At 40.5% G+C, this 19,869-nt stretch overlaps 1 protein-coding gene across 1 annotated transcript; it reads left to right on the top strand.

Annotated features, from left to right (window-relative positions):
• Nucleotides 1-148: 148 nt before the first annotated feature.
• On the top strand, nt 149-17,031 carry vimr2 (vimentin-related 2). Its single transcript, XM_053323471.1, has 10 exons — nt 149-289; nt 1,249-1,393; nt 2,211-2,369; nt 2,568-2,687; nt 6,119-6,214; nt 8,146-8,277; nt 9,488-9,616; nt 13,648-13,758; nt 13,938-14,062; nt 16,934-17,031. Exons 1-10 carry the CDS (start codon nt 186-188, stop codon nt 16,974-16,976), a joined length of 1,164 nt encoding a protein of 387 aa, XP_053179446.1. The 5' UTR covers nt 149-185; the 3' UTR covers nt 16,977-17,031.
• Nucleotides 17,032-19,869: the final 2,838 nt, after the last annotated feature.

Raw genomic sequence — 19,869 nt, 5'->3', positions numbered from 1 at the left:
TCTTCAGTTCCATGTGAAATCTTTGCTGGCTGATGATCACGCTATAGTTAGTCTCCTCAGCGGCCGATGAGAGATCTTTCACCACAGTGCTACATTCTCATGGACTGGAGATATAAAACATCCTCCTCAGACCTGCTGCCACTGTTTGCCTGTTGTGTTGTAGCTAAACATCCAAAGCCGCGGCCATGCTCAGAGTGTCTTCTTACCGCAAGCTGTTTGAGGAGGGGAGCTGGAGTCCAAATGGAAGCTCCAGTATGCAGTGTGCAGGCCAGTACCGGGCCTCCGTCAGGTCAGTGTTGGCAAGTCTGGACTTATCGGGCTTTAAAATATGAAGATGTTAGACACAGGTTTGAGTGTTGTGCTATGATTAAATATGTCATGTCAATGTTTTTAACGAATGCAAAATTTGGGTGTTACATGGTTGTTTGGGTTTATTGTGTTTGTAGTTCAGGCTTTTCATTCCTGAATTATGACCTTTTTAAAAAAAATATAGGAGTACAATTGATCATACCAGTTAATTTAACAATAGTTACATCGGAGAGTGATAGAATAAAAAATAAAAGATTAATTTTAGTGAGACTTCTTTATACAAACAAAGAGAAGTTAAGTTTAAAAGACTCATAACATTCAGTTTCAACTACTTAAAAGGTGGAGTTGAATGAGGAGATGTAACTTGATGGGTGTGAAATTTCCCTAATAAAATAAATAGGTCTTTCCTGAATTATGACCTTATGAAAACTTTACATTGAATATAAGCCATATAAGCCAATATTTCCTCCCCCTTCAATGATAATCAAGTGTTATTTTGTACAATATATGATCCAGAACAGATGAGTTTCTTGTTCAGTATTGAAAGTGTTTTGTGAAATTTGTGAACATCAAAAAAAAAAAGTCTTAAAATCTACATGTTAGATGTATCATATTTTCAGATATCCTCCTCTAATTTTGTTTGTAATGATGTTGAAGATGAAGGTGACAAATTCCTTCTGTGTTCATGGAAAAAACATGACATCATCCTGGTCAACAACATTCATCCTCTGTGACTGGATGAGCAGAAATGCCTTGAAACATTTAAAGAATTCCTGATGCTTCAGCTGAAATGTTTTGATTGTAGTTCATTTATTCACTGTAGTCACTTTGTTATTGTGTACTTGGTGAAAAAAATCATTAACTATCCTTGAAGGAGGGTCAGCTAGTCTCCAGGATCCTCCAAAGCATCTCCTGCAGTACTCTGTGTCCTTCTCACAGGGGTGCGGCTGCTGACGACTGTGACTGTGACAAGTTGGACTTCGTAGCTGCCAGGGCGCTGAGCAAGGAGGGTCTGGACCAGTTTGTCAAAGATCGCACCATCATTGCTGCTCTCAACGACCGACTGGTCAGGCTGATTAAACTGGTGAGAACTTTACTGTGACCAGGGGTGAATTTAGTGATTTGGGAACCACAGTCAAACTCCATCTTGCTTTATTTTCAGCCTTTCTCTAACTGGGAATGTTGGTATTGACAGTGTCAGAAAAAGTACTCTGCAGTTTTTCCTGAAGTATCACAATTCACTGTTAATGTTAAAAACATTAATACCACACTATTAAAGTCCTGCATTCAAATCTTTACTTAAAATGAAGACTGAAAGAGATGAATTATCAGGGTCTGTGTATAAAATATAATTAATTTGCAGTAGTTCACCTTGTATAATTAATAAATGTTATTATCCTAGGATGTGTAATACTATTTTCAATATGATAGTTTAGTGTATAACAACACATTACATTTTAATTGTTATATTTTGGGAGTAAAATCAAAATTTGCAGGATAACATCTAACTGTCATGTAAATGTAGTGCAAAGTTTTACTCTGAACTAGAAGTATACAAGGAGTAGTACACGCATGCATATTTTGCTATTAGGTGCTATGGGGGCTTTTTGTTATTATTAAGTTATTTTGGGGTATAATTAGTTAGAATAGTAACATGATTAAATTGTTTTCATATTTAAACATCATAATATATCTATGGTCTTTTAGTTTGGGGCCCCAGACATTTTCCTACCTTGCCTAATGGGGAAAATCTGTGACTGCTCCCCATGGCACATGAGCACTTTACTTTCCCTCCACTGTGTCTCGCCTTTCTTCTAGGTAGACATTGTGAATGTCTTTTTATAAACAGCATGAACTTGTTCTGATTTTCTCTATCTTGTAACTGTCTCTGTGTCCTTTAGGCTCATTGTTTCGAGGAGGAGAATGAGTCTCTTGAGTGTCAGATTGAGGAGCTGGAGGACAAGCTGAGTGATCGACAAGCCTCCTCCACCCTCACCACCACTGTGGCTGTACCGGACTTCAGCCTGGACGCAGTGGTGGACAGACTGCGTGTGGAGAGGGTAAGATACTGCTGGGTGTGTCCGCTGCATATTTCTCTAAATTAGTTTTCTCATACGACACCTCACATGAATCCACATGCACAACCTATGCAGACATTTCACATCCCATCAGTTATACTTGAGTTTTTACAGTGACAGGCAGGTGTGATGTGTGACCTTGTCAAGATACATCACTGTCATGTCTGCGTCTCCCTGCAGGATGAGATTCTGTGTGACACAGAAGAGCTGCAGAGAGAGCTGCAGCATCTGAAGCAGGAGTATGAGAAAGTTGCTCAGCAAAAGATCTTCCTCCAGCAGGAACGCCAAGATGTCACAGAGGTAATGATTAACCTAATAGCATGTTTTAAGACTAGTGAGGGAAAGCACCAGACTACAAGGGGTCAAGAAAGTGACACAAACCCCACAAAACCAAACATTTTTAGTGTAAGGGCTCATCTGCTGCTTTTTTATTGATATTTATAGACCTGTTCAAATGTGCAATGATGTGTTTCAATTAGATTGATTAACTACAGCACTGGACTGTACATACCTGAAATATCCAGTGCTATATGAGAGTTAAAGCCTGTGCTCAGTAAAGCAGTGAAAACTCAAGGTCGATCAACTGGTAGTCTGACCTGTATATCCAATGAGGCAAGACTTAAAAAACACACCACGTATGACTTATAATAATTCATTTCTATTGCACCTTTCAAAGTCAGAGTTATAAGGTCTTCGAAGCAAACAAAGAATACAAACAACATTTTGACATTTACAAGGAAAGACTTGATGGCTTATTGTAAAGTTGAATAATGTCAGTAGGAGAGCTGCTGGATACAAACATCAATTCAACTCCTCTAAATTATATCTGTAGTTTGCAATATGTCAAGCAGCTACAGGTCTTCCTCAAACAAATCTTCAACAATCTTCATCAGACTTTCCCGAGGAAGATCTGTGGTAAAAATAAAAAATATAATGAAAGGGAGTTTTAGTTGACTGCGTATTGAATCCATTGTTGTATTGCAGGCAACACAATGAATATGATTTCAGCTGTGATAAATCGTAGAAGGTCATTAACAATTAAGACTTCTTTCAAACACCTCATAGACTGTAAATTATGAATGAAGGTTATGAGCAGAAATGCTGCGATTGGCTGTAGATGATGTAAATGTGTGTTTATTGTTGTTGTGAAGTGACCTTGGGTTTCGTGAAAGGCGCTATACAAAATAAAGTTATTATTATTATTATTATTATTATTATTATTATTATTATTATCATTATTATTAGATGTTGGTTGAGGCATAAAATTAATGTTCAAGTACAGAATAAGCCTTGATATGGTTACATTTAGTTTTAAAGTTGAAGATGGGTAAGTGTAAGTTAAAAACAGAGCTGGTTAATAATATTAAAAACCTTTATGAGAAGTGTGTGATAATGCACCTTCAGCACTAGGTGTCAGTGTTGTCAAGCGTCTCTCCGCCTGCTGATGAGTCAAATGAAACTCTGCACAGCTGCTCCTCTGTTGGTTGTTGATCAGCAGCAGTCACACAGTAACCTGAGCCACCAACTTCTCCGTTCCCTCGTCCCTCCCACACATGCCTGAGCCCATCTCTTCCCAGCCGGGCCAGATGCGATGAGGGGAGGGAGGGAGGGGTCGGGTGGGGGGGCATTTTAATTTCTCCCATACAGATGTAATGCAAGCTGTAATATGGTGCTGTAATGCTCCTGCTGGCTCTGAGCTCTCTGGTTGTGAATTGGAAGCAGCTGCAGAGTGACAGGACTTGGTGGGAAATCGGCAGGGAGGTAGAGGAAGAGCAGAGATGCGGAGGAGAGGAGCGAATACTACACAGCTCAGCCCACAACGACTGTAGCTGCAGTTCTCTCAACATAATGGTAGACTGACGGTGATGAAACCAGACATGTTTGGCTTGTTTTGAAGTAAACGACTGGCTGTTGTTGACTCTTTCCTGCCAATTCGACTTCATTTTCATGGCCTCTGTGGTCTTGTTGGATAATCTTAGTGATTTTTACAAGGTTGATATTTTTAAACTCAGTCATGTCTTACATGTTGAACAAATGAATTGAGTTTTAAACAATATTCAGTTTTTAAATTCACCCTCTTTGATATGTTAGAGGCAATCAGGAGCGGTCTAGATTGGGTTGTCTATTAATTAATTCATTTTAATTTAACCTTTACTTAACCTCTAAGTCTCTAGAGATACATTATCTCTTTTTACAAGAGAGACCTGTGCAGTATGTGTTGCAAAGTTACATAAAAACACACTAATTTACAACACTCACATCCAACACAACAGATCAAGAACTAAAGAAATATGAAAACTTGATGATTTAAAACACTTACGTTCAGTTACATGTGATGCTTGAATGTCTGATCTGAAGGCAGCGTTTCCAAATGAAGTTTGTCTTCGTCCAAGCGTTTTATCAGAGCAGACTCCAGGGATACTGAAGATTATCCATCTAGATGATCTGGTCTGATAGCATTGCATGGTTTCTGGTTTGGTCCTCAGATCTTCTCAGTGTCCTTGACCATGGCACTTAACACCAGGTTTCTGCCATCGCTGTGTGTGTGTTTAAATGGATGAATGACAGGAGAATTGTGAATTATAAAGTGTTTTGCAAAGGTACAAAAGCACCTTGTAGTCCATTCACCAGAACTGAATTACACTTTTAAGGAAATTTAAAGCTGCATCAATCAATATATTTATTTATTATTAAAACTGGGTAACATGACTCATGGGTAATGTAAAAGGCGCCGCTTATCGTAACAAACCCGCAGAGAATTATCACCCGATTCTGCAGAGGCCCTCATGCTCAATGGAGCATTTTAGTGCCTTTCAGCTCATTGTTTTGGTTTTATGACCTGGAACTTTATGGCTTTGGTTCACTCTCACAGCTTCATTTCAGTAAAAAAAAGCTCAAAACAGCTGTATGCTACCTGTGTAGCACCAAATGGTAAACAGACAAAGTTAGCAACTAGCTGGTGGAGAATTTAGGAGCTAAAGACTGAGATATTTCCTTCAGGAGTTGATAGAGACCAAAGTTGAGTCAAATGGTAAGTAAATACTGACTCCAAATGAACACTAATATTGATCTGTATCTCCCGAATGCTAAAAGTAGCCAACCATAACTTTATACTGTTATGATGTCAGTGTTGTGTTTCAAGCTTGTTCTGCTGCCCCCAAGTGGCCAAAAAAAATCAATGAATATTGCTTTAAAATTGCACAGAATGTGATTTGCAACATGATAATCTCCAGCTGCTGCTTGAAATTTTTGCTCTACTGCTGTCCATCAAGGACCCTGCCGTCCTCCCAGCGAGGCTCCACAATTTCACCACCCAGCCCTCTCTGCATGTTTAATTGCATCCGACACCAATTAATCCAGTTCTTTAAAAAGAGTAGCTGAGCTGCGAGCCCCTGCTGGCGAATGGATTGGTGGACAGGGCTTTTGTGTCTAGTTAGGCTCCTTCTCATCTTCCTCCTCCTCCTCCCCCTTCCTCTGCATTGCAGTGTCTACTTGCTGTTCAGTGAAACAGGGTGGATGTGTTGGTGCTGATGGTCCTTTTAATGGGTGTTCAGGGTGGAAAGGAGTACTTTTTGTACTTTAATTCAACCTGTGGTGTAATTTACTTCCCAAACTGCACCGTATCGCATAGATCGGGTGCTGAGTGTTCCTATCTGACACCTCCACAAATTGACTTGAACTTCTTTACTTTTCAGTTTCTGTGTAACTTGATTCTCTCCTCCACTGTGCAGGAAGTGGACACTGTGACAGCAAAGTGTTTGGCGCTGAGGGAGCAAGCGGCTATCTACGAGGAGCAGCTGGCCAACATGGAGGCCCAGCACAAGACGGTGAGAGAGAGAGAGAGAGAGAAGATATATAGCTGCAGTGTGATGAAACTTGGAGGTTTACAGCCATAAAAAGACACAAAATGTAGCGCTTAGGTCAGACAGGAGTGTTGGAGAAATGCCCAGACGTGTGGTGACAAACACAGCTGTGATGACCCCAGTCACCTTGGTGAGGACTTGGAGCCAAAAACAGCCATGTGAACAGGAGATGTAGTGATATGAGGCGATTACAACACATTACAACATTTGTAATCTAGTGAGGCTGATGAAGAGGAGTCCTGAGTGAATTGTGTTGCATATCAAAATTCGCCCAATTCAGTCCTTATCCCGGACTCTTAAACATGTTTGCAACACACATCATTACCTATAGTGTATTCACGCACACACCCTGCTCACTTCACCTTCTATAATATTCTCCGCCTCGCCAGGAGATGACAGACGCACCACAGTATCAGATCTAGAGGCTGTAGGCAGAGAGAGAGAGAGAGGCAGCTGAAGCAGGAGCAACTCCATCACACTGTGTTTTTCTCTGCAAAGCCAGGCCGCCCGGCGTTTAACACACTCCCTCTGGGACACGCTCGATAACTCACAGTCCGGGAAATGCGGCTGAATACCAAATGAAAACAGAAGTTCCCTTTGTTTTATTAACTGTTGTTATTATCAGCACTTCCAGATACCCCACATTCCCTTGACAAATCGGCAGCCATGTCGTTATTCAGGTAGAGGGAAAAAAGGGAGAAAAATGTACGACTGCCACTGCAGCTCTGTAACAGTTCATTTACCTTTGGGGTTTTTTTGTGTTTTTTTTTTCTAAAGGAGAGACATATTGCAAGCTGAAAACATGTACATCTTGAAGTCTTTGATATGTCTTTTAATGCATGTTCTAGCAACCTACATTAGCTAGTACATTTATTCAAACACTGTACTAGAATATTACTTTATACTTTGATTATACCAGTAGTAGCTACACGTAGTAGTTACTACACAACTTAAAGCAAAAGTTTGACATCATGGAAAATATGCTTATTGACTTTCTGGCGGAGAGTTAAATGAGAAGATTGATACCACTCTCTGGCCAGCAGCTAGTTACGTTAGCTGAGCTGAGCATGAACACTAGAAGCAGGGGGAAACAGCTAGCCTAAATCTCTCCAAACATAACAAAATCAATATACCCGCACCTGCAAAGCTCACTAATTAACACATTATATCTTGCTTTTTTAATTCATGCATTAATGAAAGTGTAAAATATACTATTTGACTTTTTATGGTGGCTTATGTGCCAGACTGTGTCTCGGTTCTGAGCAGTTGCCAGGCAATCAATGGAGACTCAGGAAGTTATTGGTCTCAGCCAAGACAATGTCTGGCACCTAATGTACCGTAAAATAAAGAATTGTTGGTTTTAACTAATGAGCGAATTAAAAAAGAAATTACGATTTTAAAATAGGGTCAAGCTAGTTGTTTCCACCTGTGTCCAGTATTTGTGCTAAGCTAAGCTAACCATCTGCTGACTGTAGCATCTTAATGAACAGATGTGAAAGCAGTATCATCGATTTTTCCAACTCAACTCATTTAACTCAGTTCTCAGCTAACCAAAAAGCCAATAAGCATATTTCCCAAAATGTCAAAGTATTCCTCTCAAGATTTTCTTAGATTTCGATTGACAGAAAACTAATCGCCAATTGTTTTAATAATCAATTAATTGTGTTGATTCATTTGTTATGAAAAAATGTCAAAATTCTCTGATTCCAGTTTTTAAGTGCATTTTAATAACATACTTTAATATGTTATATCATTTATAAAATAGTAAGTAACAGTTTCAGTGCTTATACTTGTACCACAGTATTTTTACAGTGTGGTATTGCTACTTTTACTCATGTAAAGTATCTAAATACTCCACTGTGTATTTGTACTGTATGTGTGGCATGCATGAACAGGCAGTGGAGGATCTGCTGGACCCAGCTGAAGAGACTACAGGAGCGGTGGCGACTCTTAAATTTGGCAGCCCTGACATCACTGCAGCCTTGGATGTAAAAGAGTACTACTGCCAGCTGGCTGAGAGCCTGCAGGTACGACACAGTGTAGCATGAAAACACATAAACATGTCATGCAGTTGGAGCCTCGTCATGCCAAATGCTTTACAGTAGCAGGATTGTGTACATTTTTGGAATCACAATCCTATTTCTGGCTTTAAGCTACACACACTCACATGAATGGATTCAGACTAGCCTCATGCACACAATCCAGAAACCAGCTGCCAACTTCATCCTCCTACTGACCACTTGACCCCTCCTATTTTCATCACATCGCCCTTCCTCTTCCTCTGAAACTGCCCGGTCAGGTCCAGATGTAAATCTCAACTTTCACAAATCACACAACGATACTCCCTCTTGTTTTCTTTCCCTCTTAACACAACACCAGGGAAGAACTTGAGAATCGGAGGGGCAGTTTTGTACCCGAACAGAATGCCTTTGTCTACCTGTGTGTGTGTGTGTGTGTGTGTGTGTGTGTGTGTGTGTGTGTGTGTGTGTGTGTGTGTGTGTGTGTGTGTGATGTGTGATGTGTGATGTGTGTGTGTGTGTGTGTGTAAAGGGGCTGCATTGGGGTCAGACTATAGCTCCAGTGGGTTTGACCTCCTCTGGGGCGAGGATGTCTGCCCAGTTCAGAGGTCAGGGCTGTAATCAGACTGCTGGCCGCCTTCCCAGGCTCCTCAGCTGCACTGGAGTGGACGGTGGTGTGTGTGTATCTCTCTCTTATTTAGAGGCTAGGCTGAAGCCTTTCCTCCGTATTTATGTATTTGTATTATACATTTGTCTGTCTAGATGCGTAGGTGTGTCTGTTGGAGCCAGCCACTCGTTTCCCCCGATCGCTGTCTATTCTCCCTCCCGTCTCTTCCCTCGCCAGCTGGACACAGTTCTGTCTGTGCCTGGCCTCGATTACGAGACGCAATTGTCTCGATGCTGAAATGATTGCTATTGGGTTTGAACAGTAATGGTGATTGCTGGCTGACTCCCACACACCTGTGCACCCTCATTTCTGCTGCATTTGTTCCATCTAATCAGGAATGTGGTGTATACAAGGAGAGGTTTACCCATCAGAGCTGAGAGAGACTCTGATTGCTCTTTGCTCCTCTGTCAAAGTGCACTTAACTGCCCAAAAGAGAGCACTATCCTGCATGGTCTTGTGCATATGTAGTCCAGCTGAGATTTAAATGTTTTTTGTTTGTTTTTTCATTATTCCTGCAGACTTGCCCTGATTACTCTTCTTCTGTCTTTGTAGTTTGAGCGAGGTGTATCCTCCTCTGCTGATGTTCCCAGTGGTGATGGAGAAGTGGGAGTTGGAGGAGCTGCGGGGTCAACAGTCAAAGACTTGACAAAGACAGAGGACATCAATGAATTGAAGATGCTGGTTAGTGGACTTTGTTCCTATCTGTTTTTAAAGGGTCAGTCCACCCAAATTACAAAAAAACAACAGAAAACACTTTTTGAATGCATGAAAATTGAACTAAATTCATTTTGTGGTGCTCACAGCATAGAAAAAATGGTTTGGTCAATTATCCATTATATCAGACATTTTTTTCTGTTGAATTTTTAAATAGTTAAGTTAGGTTAGGTAATAGACAAGTTTTCATTGCTGTTAGCACCATGTTCACCTGCATTGAATTTGTGAATCTCATAAACTGGCTGCAAACTTCTCCCTACAAATAAGACCAAAATTATCTGTACGGCTAAATACAAACCAAAACAATGTGACTTTGTTTTTCAAACTTATCTGAACTGAACCTTTAAAACTCATGTCTTTGCATAATTAACAAGACGAGTTAGACTTTTTGGGCTCACACTGATGAGAAGATCAATTCCATTTCCTACTTCCATGTCTATATGCTGCATATGAAGCCAGCAGCCACCTAGCTTAGGTTAGCATGAAGACAGAAAGCAGATGGAAATAGTTAGTCTGGATCTGAAGTTTAAAAAATCCACCTACCAGCATCAAGACCTCTAAAGCTCACTAATTAACACATTATATCCTGTTTGGTGGATCCATCCAATAAACAAAAATTACATTTAATTGCTCATTATGGGGAATTTTGTTTACTTCAAAGCCAGGCTAGCTGTTTCCCTCTGCCTCCAGTTTTTATACTAAGCTACATTAAAGCTACCCTTACCTTTGTTACATTTTTACACATTTTTTGTTTAGGTTAAAATGCTATTAATAAGGTAATGGCACTCTAAAATGTTAGAGAGATCCATCAGGCACAGAAACAAAACATTATTCCATTCTCATAATATTCTGAGAAAACGCTGACCAATCATATCATTCAGTCCGAATGATATGATTGGCCGAGCGACCTGCCTGTTTTCCCCTTCCGCATTATATAATTGCGTGCGCACCCCCACCCGGAAGAGAGTCTGTTGTGGATCCACGGATTTATAATACATCCATGATCCACGGAGATAGTTGTAAACAGACAGTAGCAACTGACAATGACCGACAAAAGTGGGCCACGGCTTCCACCTCCAGGCGCTCCCACGGGGAAAAACAAAACTATATCAGAAAACTATTGTAGTGGGCGTTTGTGGAGGGGAAGGGGAAGGGTGTGCGGGGGTGGGACATAGGAGGGAGGAGGGGTTGTTGCTGTTCAAGTTTTTTCAAAGTGCTGTGTGAAATGCAAGAAAGGTAGGAGTCGCTTTAAAACTAAATATGAAGCTGGAGCCAGCAGGCAGTTAGCTTAGCTTAGCATAAAATGTTGTTGTCAAGCAACCCACAATTAATCAGCCTGTACATTTTTTTGGACGGATCAACCAAACAACATCAAATGTGTTGTAATTACTGAGTTTTAGAGATTCTGGTAGGCAGAATTTGTTTTCTATGAGCCAGTTGTTATTAATTTTCTTTAACTCCGCACAAAGCAAAAAAGTGTATTTCATAAAAAGTTGCACGATTCCTTTAAAACCTTTAGTCACAATCAACTGATTCAGAGCTTCCCGTAATAAAATTTCCCACCACTTTACTTACAAAGAAAAGAGGAGTCTCACAACCCACAACTGACTCTGTGTCGCCCATCAGCCCCTAAATCAAACTTAATAGTGAAAATGAATTGTTTCCCACAGCAGGCGAAGGGAGTGGAGAGGGTTTGAGTGACAGCGGAGCAACAGTGTGGGGGATCCTGCTGACCGGAGTGTTTACTCTGTGGACACTTTCAGCAGGAGATGTGAAAGGCCTCGGCTTCAGCTCAGACAGGATTTATTACTCTCCGTGTCCACAGTTATTAAGCAGTCTTTCAGAGCGGTTGCAGCATCATAGAAATCTTAAAACTTCACACACACAATGACTGGATACTTCCTCTTTAAATAAAAGAAAGGGAATACAACTGCTATTTTTGATCCATAGAGCAGAAAATGCCAGTAAAGTGTGCAGACAGAAAAACAACAGAAAATTGTGACTCCAGTAAAATCAAATTGTGACTCCAGGAAACAGTAAGTTTACATCCATGTCTTGTCCATTAGTGGTCAAACCACAGCTGAGCCTTTACCACATCTGTAACAAACATGGCAGTTTGGTTCTCATTACTGTGGTTGTATCGGTACCTCCAGCTCTTTAAATAAACAGCGAACCTCTGTAACCACACAGCAGAATTCTCCCAATATCGCCTACTTTTCTCTAACATGCAGCAAGCACACAAGCTCTGCTCAGTCCAGCCTGACGGATGGACAGCACGGCCTGATCTGCTCTGTTTCCTCTCTTGCATGTGATGGATGCCTCGGGTCTGGTTTCTCACTGAGACACAACATGGCCAAACAAACAGATTGCAGTGAAATCAGGCCTGACGCAGAAATGTATATAATAGAGCAGGCACTGATGGAGTTGTACGCACTTGCACATACGCCGCCACCCAGACTTCTATAATCATGCCAGGGAGAATGGAGGAGTATGTGAGTAAATGACTCGACCAGGTTGTGAGTAGTAACTAGGTCTTCCTCCACTCATATGATCTCACTGAAAGACGAGCACGACCGCCTGGATCCCCCATCTGGCTGTGACAGCTAATTGTTGAACTTGTGTGATTGCTGTAATTACTCACGGCAGGACAACGCACCTCAGACACGAGGGGAGGGATGCTCCTGTGTTAGTTTGTGATAGAAGTAAAGTAACCTGTATTAATCTGTGTTGGTCGGATTGACTGGAAAACTCCAATTTATTTATATAGTCCAGAATCACAAATTTGCCTCATGGGGCCTTAAAATCTGTATAAATACAACCCCCTTATCCTAAAACCGTAAAAAACTTTTTTGTGCTCAAAGATAATCTCTTAGGAGTTCATCTAAAAATTACAATAAGAACAATGGATCAAATTACTTAAATGTGAAAGGAGCAGTGGTAGAATTTAATTAAGTATATTTATTCAAGCCCTCTACTCAAGGACAAATTTCACTTTTTTCATTTTATACAACATTACACTTCTAGTCCATGGTATTTTAGAGGGAAATATTGTCACCTCCATTTTAATATATAGTTGCTTTAAAAGAAAATTCAACTACTAAAAAATTAAGCTTTTACAAAAAATGTCTGGTCAGCTCATGAAATATAATGTGTATATGTAATATATAATACTCTACTTAAGTAACATTTTCAGTGTAGGACTAACCCTGGACTAAAATGCTTTTCTTACAGTGTGTTATTGCTACATAACGTAAGGATCTGAAGTATTCCACACTGGATAAAAGTATCTCCTACTGACAAATTAACAGAGAATTAGCACCCAACTGTGCTGTCTCCAGCTCTTCAGACCTTGTAGCCTCTTTTAGTTCATTGTTTTGGTTTTGCAGCTGCAAAGTCTGTTCACGTCATCCCTGTTTCCAGCTGCAGCAAGCAGCTGTTTCTAGCAAAAAAAGGTCTGATAAACCCACTGTTTGCAAGTGTTCAGCACCAGACGACAACAGACAAAGTTAGCAGTTAGCAGAAATTCAAACATCTCTAATGTCTAAAACCCCTATATTTATCGAAGGAGTTCGTGGAGGAGAACAAAACAAAGCTAAAAGAAAAGTACATTTTGGACATACATACTTCAGATGACCAGAAACAGGACTCAAATGAATGTTAATGTTGCTCCATGTAACACTCCAGGTAAAACTTTTGCTGAATCAGCTTGTACGCCAGATGATGTTTTCAGCTTGTGTTGTAAGTCGTCTGGCCCTTAGTGAACCCCAGATTAAAGAAACTTTAATGAGGCTATTCTTAAACTAAGAAGATTCAGGTTCAAGCTGTGTTGACAATCATCTCCTCAACTGAAGTGCTCTTGAGCAAGACCCTGAATTCCTGCCAACTCTGGGCAGCTGAAAATGACCATGAAGAGAATGCCATTATTATTACCAACATGAATAAAGAGATTTGTGTTCTGAATGAAAACCTATTTCTGTGTGCTGTCTGTGTTTCTGCAGATTTCAGAGCTACAAAAGGAGCTTTCAGAGCTTGAAAAATGCAACGAGGAGTTGGAGGACGAGGTTGAGATGAAGAAGGCCGCCTACATGGAGGAGATTGCTGACTTGGAGGTATGAATGTGGACTGATTATTGCAATCACGGTCAGTAACGGACCAGTGGTTTGGACCAATTCTGTCATTTCATCTCAACCTCAAATCACCCCCTCCCCATGCTTTATACATACATATATATATATGTGTGTGTGTGTGTGTGTGTGTGTGTGTGTGTGTGTGTGTGTGTATTATTCAGTGTACTATAGAAGAAATGAGGCTCCAGGAGGCTGACTTCGAAGCGCAGATGAGAGAGCAGTGTGAAGAGTACAAGGAGCTGCTCAGTGAGAAGATGGCCAGAGAGATAGAGATCACTGCCTACAGGTCAGTCAGCCGGGGTAGTAAATGATGGGACATGGTCTGGGCTTCTCAGATCAATATCACAAAGGTAACCAGGTAGGCTTTCAAGTAACTTTGGCTGATTCAGTGATCCTGTGGACAATTGATACATGCAAGTACATCTTAATAAAACTCCTAACATTAAAGGCACACTATGTAGGATTTGGTGCTTATAAACACAACTTTCAAAGTTGTTTTAGTGTCAGAAGATTATTTTAAAGGAACTCCTCAATATGCTATAGCAGACCATAATATGTCAGTGCAAAAACATTTGTATGAAAAGCTGCCTTAAATACACAACACTTACTGGTGTCCTCCATACCTTCATAACTCAAATGTATTTCCATGTCGGTACAACTGCAGGTTGTTATTCTTAAACGAGACTCTTAAAATTTAACATATATATTTAACACCTAATGACATGTACAGCACAGTGTAATTTTAACAGAGAAGATCAAAAATCTTTGTGACAGCAAAAGGTGACTTCACTGATTAGTTTGTCCTCTCTTGTTAAATGTGTTAATGTCATGAAGTCATCTCTACTGTAGTTTCTGATTAGAATTCAAACCTGCAGACACCATAACATAAATTGTAGATTCCCATCTCGGCTGCAGGGGGTTCAAAATGAAGACAGGCGTTCCCTATGGTGCTCAATAAAGTGCCACACATAATATAAACCTGTCATAGAGAATTATAATGATCATGGGATGATTTCATTCGATTTAAATTAACTTGATGCTCTGTTTGCTTTTGACATTCTTTACTTATGAGCGAATCTTGAAGCAAACGTCTGGTGATGTGTAGATGACGTGTCCATTGTCTGCATGAGCATCGCCGTGAATAACACAAGTAGAATTTCTGTAAGATCCGGTGTGTGAGTCCAATATTGTCTCATATTGTCACCTGGACATCCGCTGCGTCCATAACAAGATATTTCTGCAAACAAAAGGCTGACATCATGGGACAACTGGGGTCACGATGCACTTTCCTGTATGCGACCTTGAAGACGTTTCATGCCATTCCCTCCTTCCATTGAGGTTGTTTAACCATCTGCCATCCTGGTATGTGGAGTGACGTACTTCAGCCATCTCAGCGCGCTGCCATGGACTTCCTCCTGCAGCCCCTGAATCGCCCATCCGACTGCATATGACCCCCAGGGGGCCCTGCTTCAGGCCTGAGCTCAGACCCTCACAGTGCCTCATTAGAATGGGGAAAGAGGACCGCACACTGTCAGAGCTGTGTGCTGGGCCTCTGCCAGCTCTTTTCCACGCCAGCCTGTTAATGTCAGCGCTCCCCCTCCACACACACACCTCACCCCTTACACACATTTCCAGATTCGCCACAGTTTTAATACCCTCTCGTTACCCAACAGACTGTCCCAAAGACATTTAAGGCGCAGGAAAGACACACAGTCAATGCCAACTTTTTTTTTTTCTCCCTTTCTTTATTTACTGGATGTTTTGTCATCCGTGATTAAAACCATGAATAAGAAATGAAAATGGTGGTTGTTTATGCTCTCTGCCGTGGCAAACTGTCAGCACAACAGACCCTAATGACCCCAGGCTGCCATTACTGAGTGCCTTATCGCCTGTGAAAGCATCTCAGAGCAGTTTGGGAAGATGCTCACTGCTTTTGCTCACTGCTAATGTGAACCATATTACACTGCAATTCATTCTGCTGTTCATTGTGGTCTGCACAAACTGCTACATGACGCAGCAACCAGTAGCTCAGCTGAAGATAAGATCCGTTTTTGCTAAGTGTATGCTTAGTAGTGAATGACTACAGGTCTTATTTTTAATCTGCTATAATAAATGTTTGGGTTTTGGTTTTGGCTTTGGTTCCAATGTTATGATGCAGCAGGCCAACTGCACCAAACAGCAGAGCTAATAACTAGCTGTTAAACACAGTGGAGCGATATTTCACTCAGGAGTTGATAAAGACTAGACCAGAGCATAAAAGAGAGTATATATAGGACTTCATTAATCAGAAAACTGTATCTGCTGGGGATGCAATCAGTGACTACTGTAATGGCTGACTTACTAACAAGTCAGCCATATAACAAGTCGGCCATTGTTGCAGATTCAAAATATTCATATTAACTGCAATTGTAAATATACCAAGAATATTCAGAAAAGCACAAATGATGAAATCAGATGTCTGATTTTATGATCATGTATGACCAAACAATCTCATTGCCAAGTCAATTTAGCAGCTGCTCTGAAGCTTTCGATCATATCACATGGTCTTCATCAGATGTAGTTTGCTATTTGTAATGGAAATGTTCTGCAGATGTTAAGATTTTACAGGGGTGAGGGGGTTTCTAAACCCTTCTGTGACTTCTCATACATGTTGGCTTAAAAGTGGAGGTTCTGAGTTCATTCTTGACTTTGGAAACAGCATTTGATAAACCAATCATCAAGACTTATGATTAAAAGCTCACGAGGAGCCACTAAATTGACTAGAACTAGTTAATTAATTGTAATTTTTCAAACAAATTGTCAAATATTCCTGATTTCTAGACTCTAGTTTTCTTTGTCTTATGTGATAAATCATTGGGTTTTTGAGCGTTGGTTGGACAATAAAAACATTTAGACATTAACTTCCGCTTATTTTTATGATATATTATAGACCAAACAATCTGCAGATGAATAATACATGCAAACATAACACAGACAGCAGTCGCTAGTTGAATAATAAGGGAATTGTGTAATTTTGTGTTTTCAAACTCAAAAATAACCATTGAACCTCAATAAATTGCAACATCTTGTCTATTTAGTAGACCTGTGATTAGTTGTTTTGTGTGTGTTTCTCCTTACTTACCTACTTTTTGTGTTTTTGTATATTTCTCTTGTTCAGGAGTCTGGTGGAGGGAGAGGAGGAGAGGCTTTGCAACCTGTGACTTGAGGCCGGCGAGTCAGACAGGCTTGATGCTCCCCCACACGTGGATCAGAAAAACATGAAAACCAGACACAAATCAGCACTAGAATGAAGCTTAAGGTACCAATGCAGCAATTTGAGCAGATGTAAACTTATCATGACAGATTAATGCCAACTGGAGACCTAAGCTGGGCCACTGATAACAGGTCTCTGGCAGATGACCCCGAGTCTACAAGAAAGATGAAGCTGTCTGAGACTGGTGGGAGGATGGGGACTGTGCGATGAGTGTGTATCCATTCAGAGTCTGGCAGAGATATTTCCTTAAGTGGGTTTTATCTATACCAGCTCGCTGATATCATTCAGAAATGTTTTGCCACTTTTCTGCTGAACAAGCATCACACAAAAATCACACAAACTGTACGGCTCCGTGGGGTCATTCCCTCCCTGATACACTTCGTCCCTCACTCAAACACGGACTGATTACCAGCTCTTAACCTTTACCCTCTCTGCTGTTAACAAACGTATTGACAGCCCTCCCTTTAGTAACCAAAAGCATCTCACCTTTCCTTTGCTATTACAGTCATGCCTTCATGTTGGTTTTACATATAACTGACGCTCAAGTGCACCGTGCCCAGTGTTTGGTTTGCAAATGGCTCATGAAGTTGTTTTTCTGTGGCTCTTACAAAACGTGCACCTGGATCTTTCTCGAAAGAAAGACCTCTATGATTAATTATTTCTTCTTTGAAAAGCAATGTCCCAATTTTATGTCATTTCAGGAAAATTTTGTAATACATTCCTTTGTAATCTTTTCCTTACTTTCTACACAACTTTAAAACCGTCAGTGATAAATCATTTTTGCTTCCTGCTTCTGCACAAACATCAGGATGTGCTTCACGTTTAAATTAAATAAAACTAGTTGCTTGAGAGATCGTTTCTGACAGTTTGATTTCTTTTGTGAGAATCTGTGTTTCATGAGAAGTGCTTGTGGATCCTCCAGCTTAAGACTTTCCCGGCACAAAACTATGCAAAGAGCACAGTGATTTATGTTCAGTGATCCCTCTTTCATTCATCTTCATGCTTAACATGAGTTTTGAACATTCCCAGCTATTAATGATCTCAAAGGCTTGTTAGCTCTGCCATAAAGATGAAAAATGCTGCTAATAACAAATCGGATAAGATTAGCCACAGTCAGTGAACTGGTGATGAAGAGTTAGCCTCTGTAATAATTAAGTTCAATGTCTGGAGGAGGGGGCTGGGGCCGGGTAGCCACTGTGACTTGTTTAATTGTCCCGACATGAAACATGGCTGGACCCCAGAGGAAGCCGCTGTGTCTGTTTTCTCAGGACCGAAGTTCTCAATCAAGACCTCGGGGAAGAGCTCAAAGATGTGGTTTCCCTCGGTGCTTCATTCTGTATCTCTTAAATAAAGAAAGCCTACAAACCAACCAATGCTTCTGATCTTGCGGGAATAAATTGTCTTTGCCTTATGGTAAATATGAAAATATCTAAGAAAAATAAGAATAGGAGTAATTTTCCTGCCATGAAATTTGTGTTTGAATAGCAAAATTGAGATTAATCCTCTGAACTTTTAAGCAACAAAGGTCAACACCTTTGCAATTTTCTCGCAAAGAGGAACAACCAGTCCTAGTGACCAAACCATTCAATATCCATGAGTTGGCAGCCATGCTAGTGGCGCTGTGGGTACAGCAGTGCTTTAAGTTAAATGTTAATGTCAGCAATAGTAGGAAAGATAATGACCAATTAGGGGTGTCAATAAATCCCAAAGAAGAACAAAATATGATCAACAGCAAGGACAGACGCTTCATTAAAGCATTTCATTCTCAATATGCAGAATAAATAGAAAACGGCATGAATATACAAGAAGAGCCTCACAAAATACAAAGCAGTGAATTAATTAACTGTAAACCACACAATATCTATAGAACATTAATCTTAATAATGACAATACTGTATATAAGTATGGGTTCATATGTAATCCAATGAATATCCAAAAGTACAATACAAGAAAAGAAGAAATGTGACAAAGCAAACCACAAGACTTCTAGAAAACATTAACTAACATGTTTTAAACACAGAGCTCATCATTATCACCTATCAATGACTAACTTATGATGAATAGAGAAAAACAATAAACAACAAACCATTTGAGAAGGTGTTGAGATTAAGATGTGCTCCTATGAAGATGTGTGGATTTAGAGAGTCCGTATTTCCAGATTTTTTTTATAACACAATTAAGCATTCCAAAGACCTTTCGATATTTTGTGAGCGTGGTGACCTTTGGACTCCCCTGTACTCCTTTGCCCCTTTCACAATTCCTTGACAACTGAGAAAAATGTGCATTAACCCCTCAAAGCTGGCTGGTGACTTTGAGTGGCCTGGGGCAGGGCTGTGACACCTCAGATCCTTGAAGCCGGACAAATCTGATTTGAAGGCAGAGACTTTCAAAGCTGAGTCAGTGGTCAGTGAAGCGCCCTGGTCTTTTCATCCCCTGTGCCTTGATGGTTTCTGTGAGATGAGACAGCCTGACAAAGACCAACAAATAAAAGAAGTCACTGCTGGGGGAGTTTACTCCCTTTGGGTAATGCTCGGTGTGAGATTGACCATTTCAACATGATGGTTGGCTTGTGCTGAAGGAAACCATTTCAAACAACATATGTTGTGGACATAACATCCCATTAACTTCACATGGAGAAGGAATGTCTTTACATTAAGAGTGGCAGGCCAGGCCTATAAATAATGACATCCAAGCTTGTCGTATCAGTCCACATATCTCCAATCACCAGCAGAGGAATCTGATTAAGGCTTGAGGTAATGGTAACCAAGGTCAGCTTGTATGACTCAGCTCAGCTGTCACCTATACATAGGTATCACCAAAATAGTCTTATCCCTTCAGGT

This window comes from Scomber japonicus, chromosome 8, assembly GCF_027409825.1.
Source record: "Scomber japonicus isolate fScoJap1 chromosome 8, fScoJap1.pri, whole genome shotgun sequence".
NCBI classification, from domain to species: Eukaryota; Metazoa; Chordata; class Actinopteri; order Scombriformes; family Scombridae; genus Scomber; species Scomber japonicus.
Note: the sequence above shows the minus strand (reverse complement) of the source record. Positions and strands in the feature narration are given on the sequence as shown.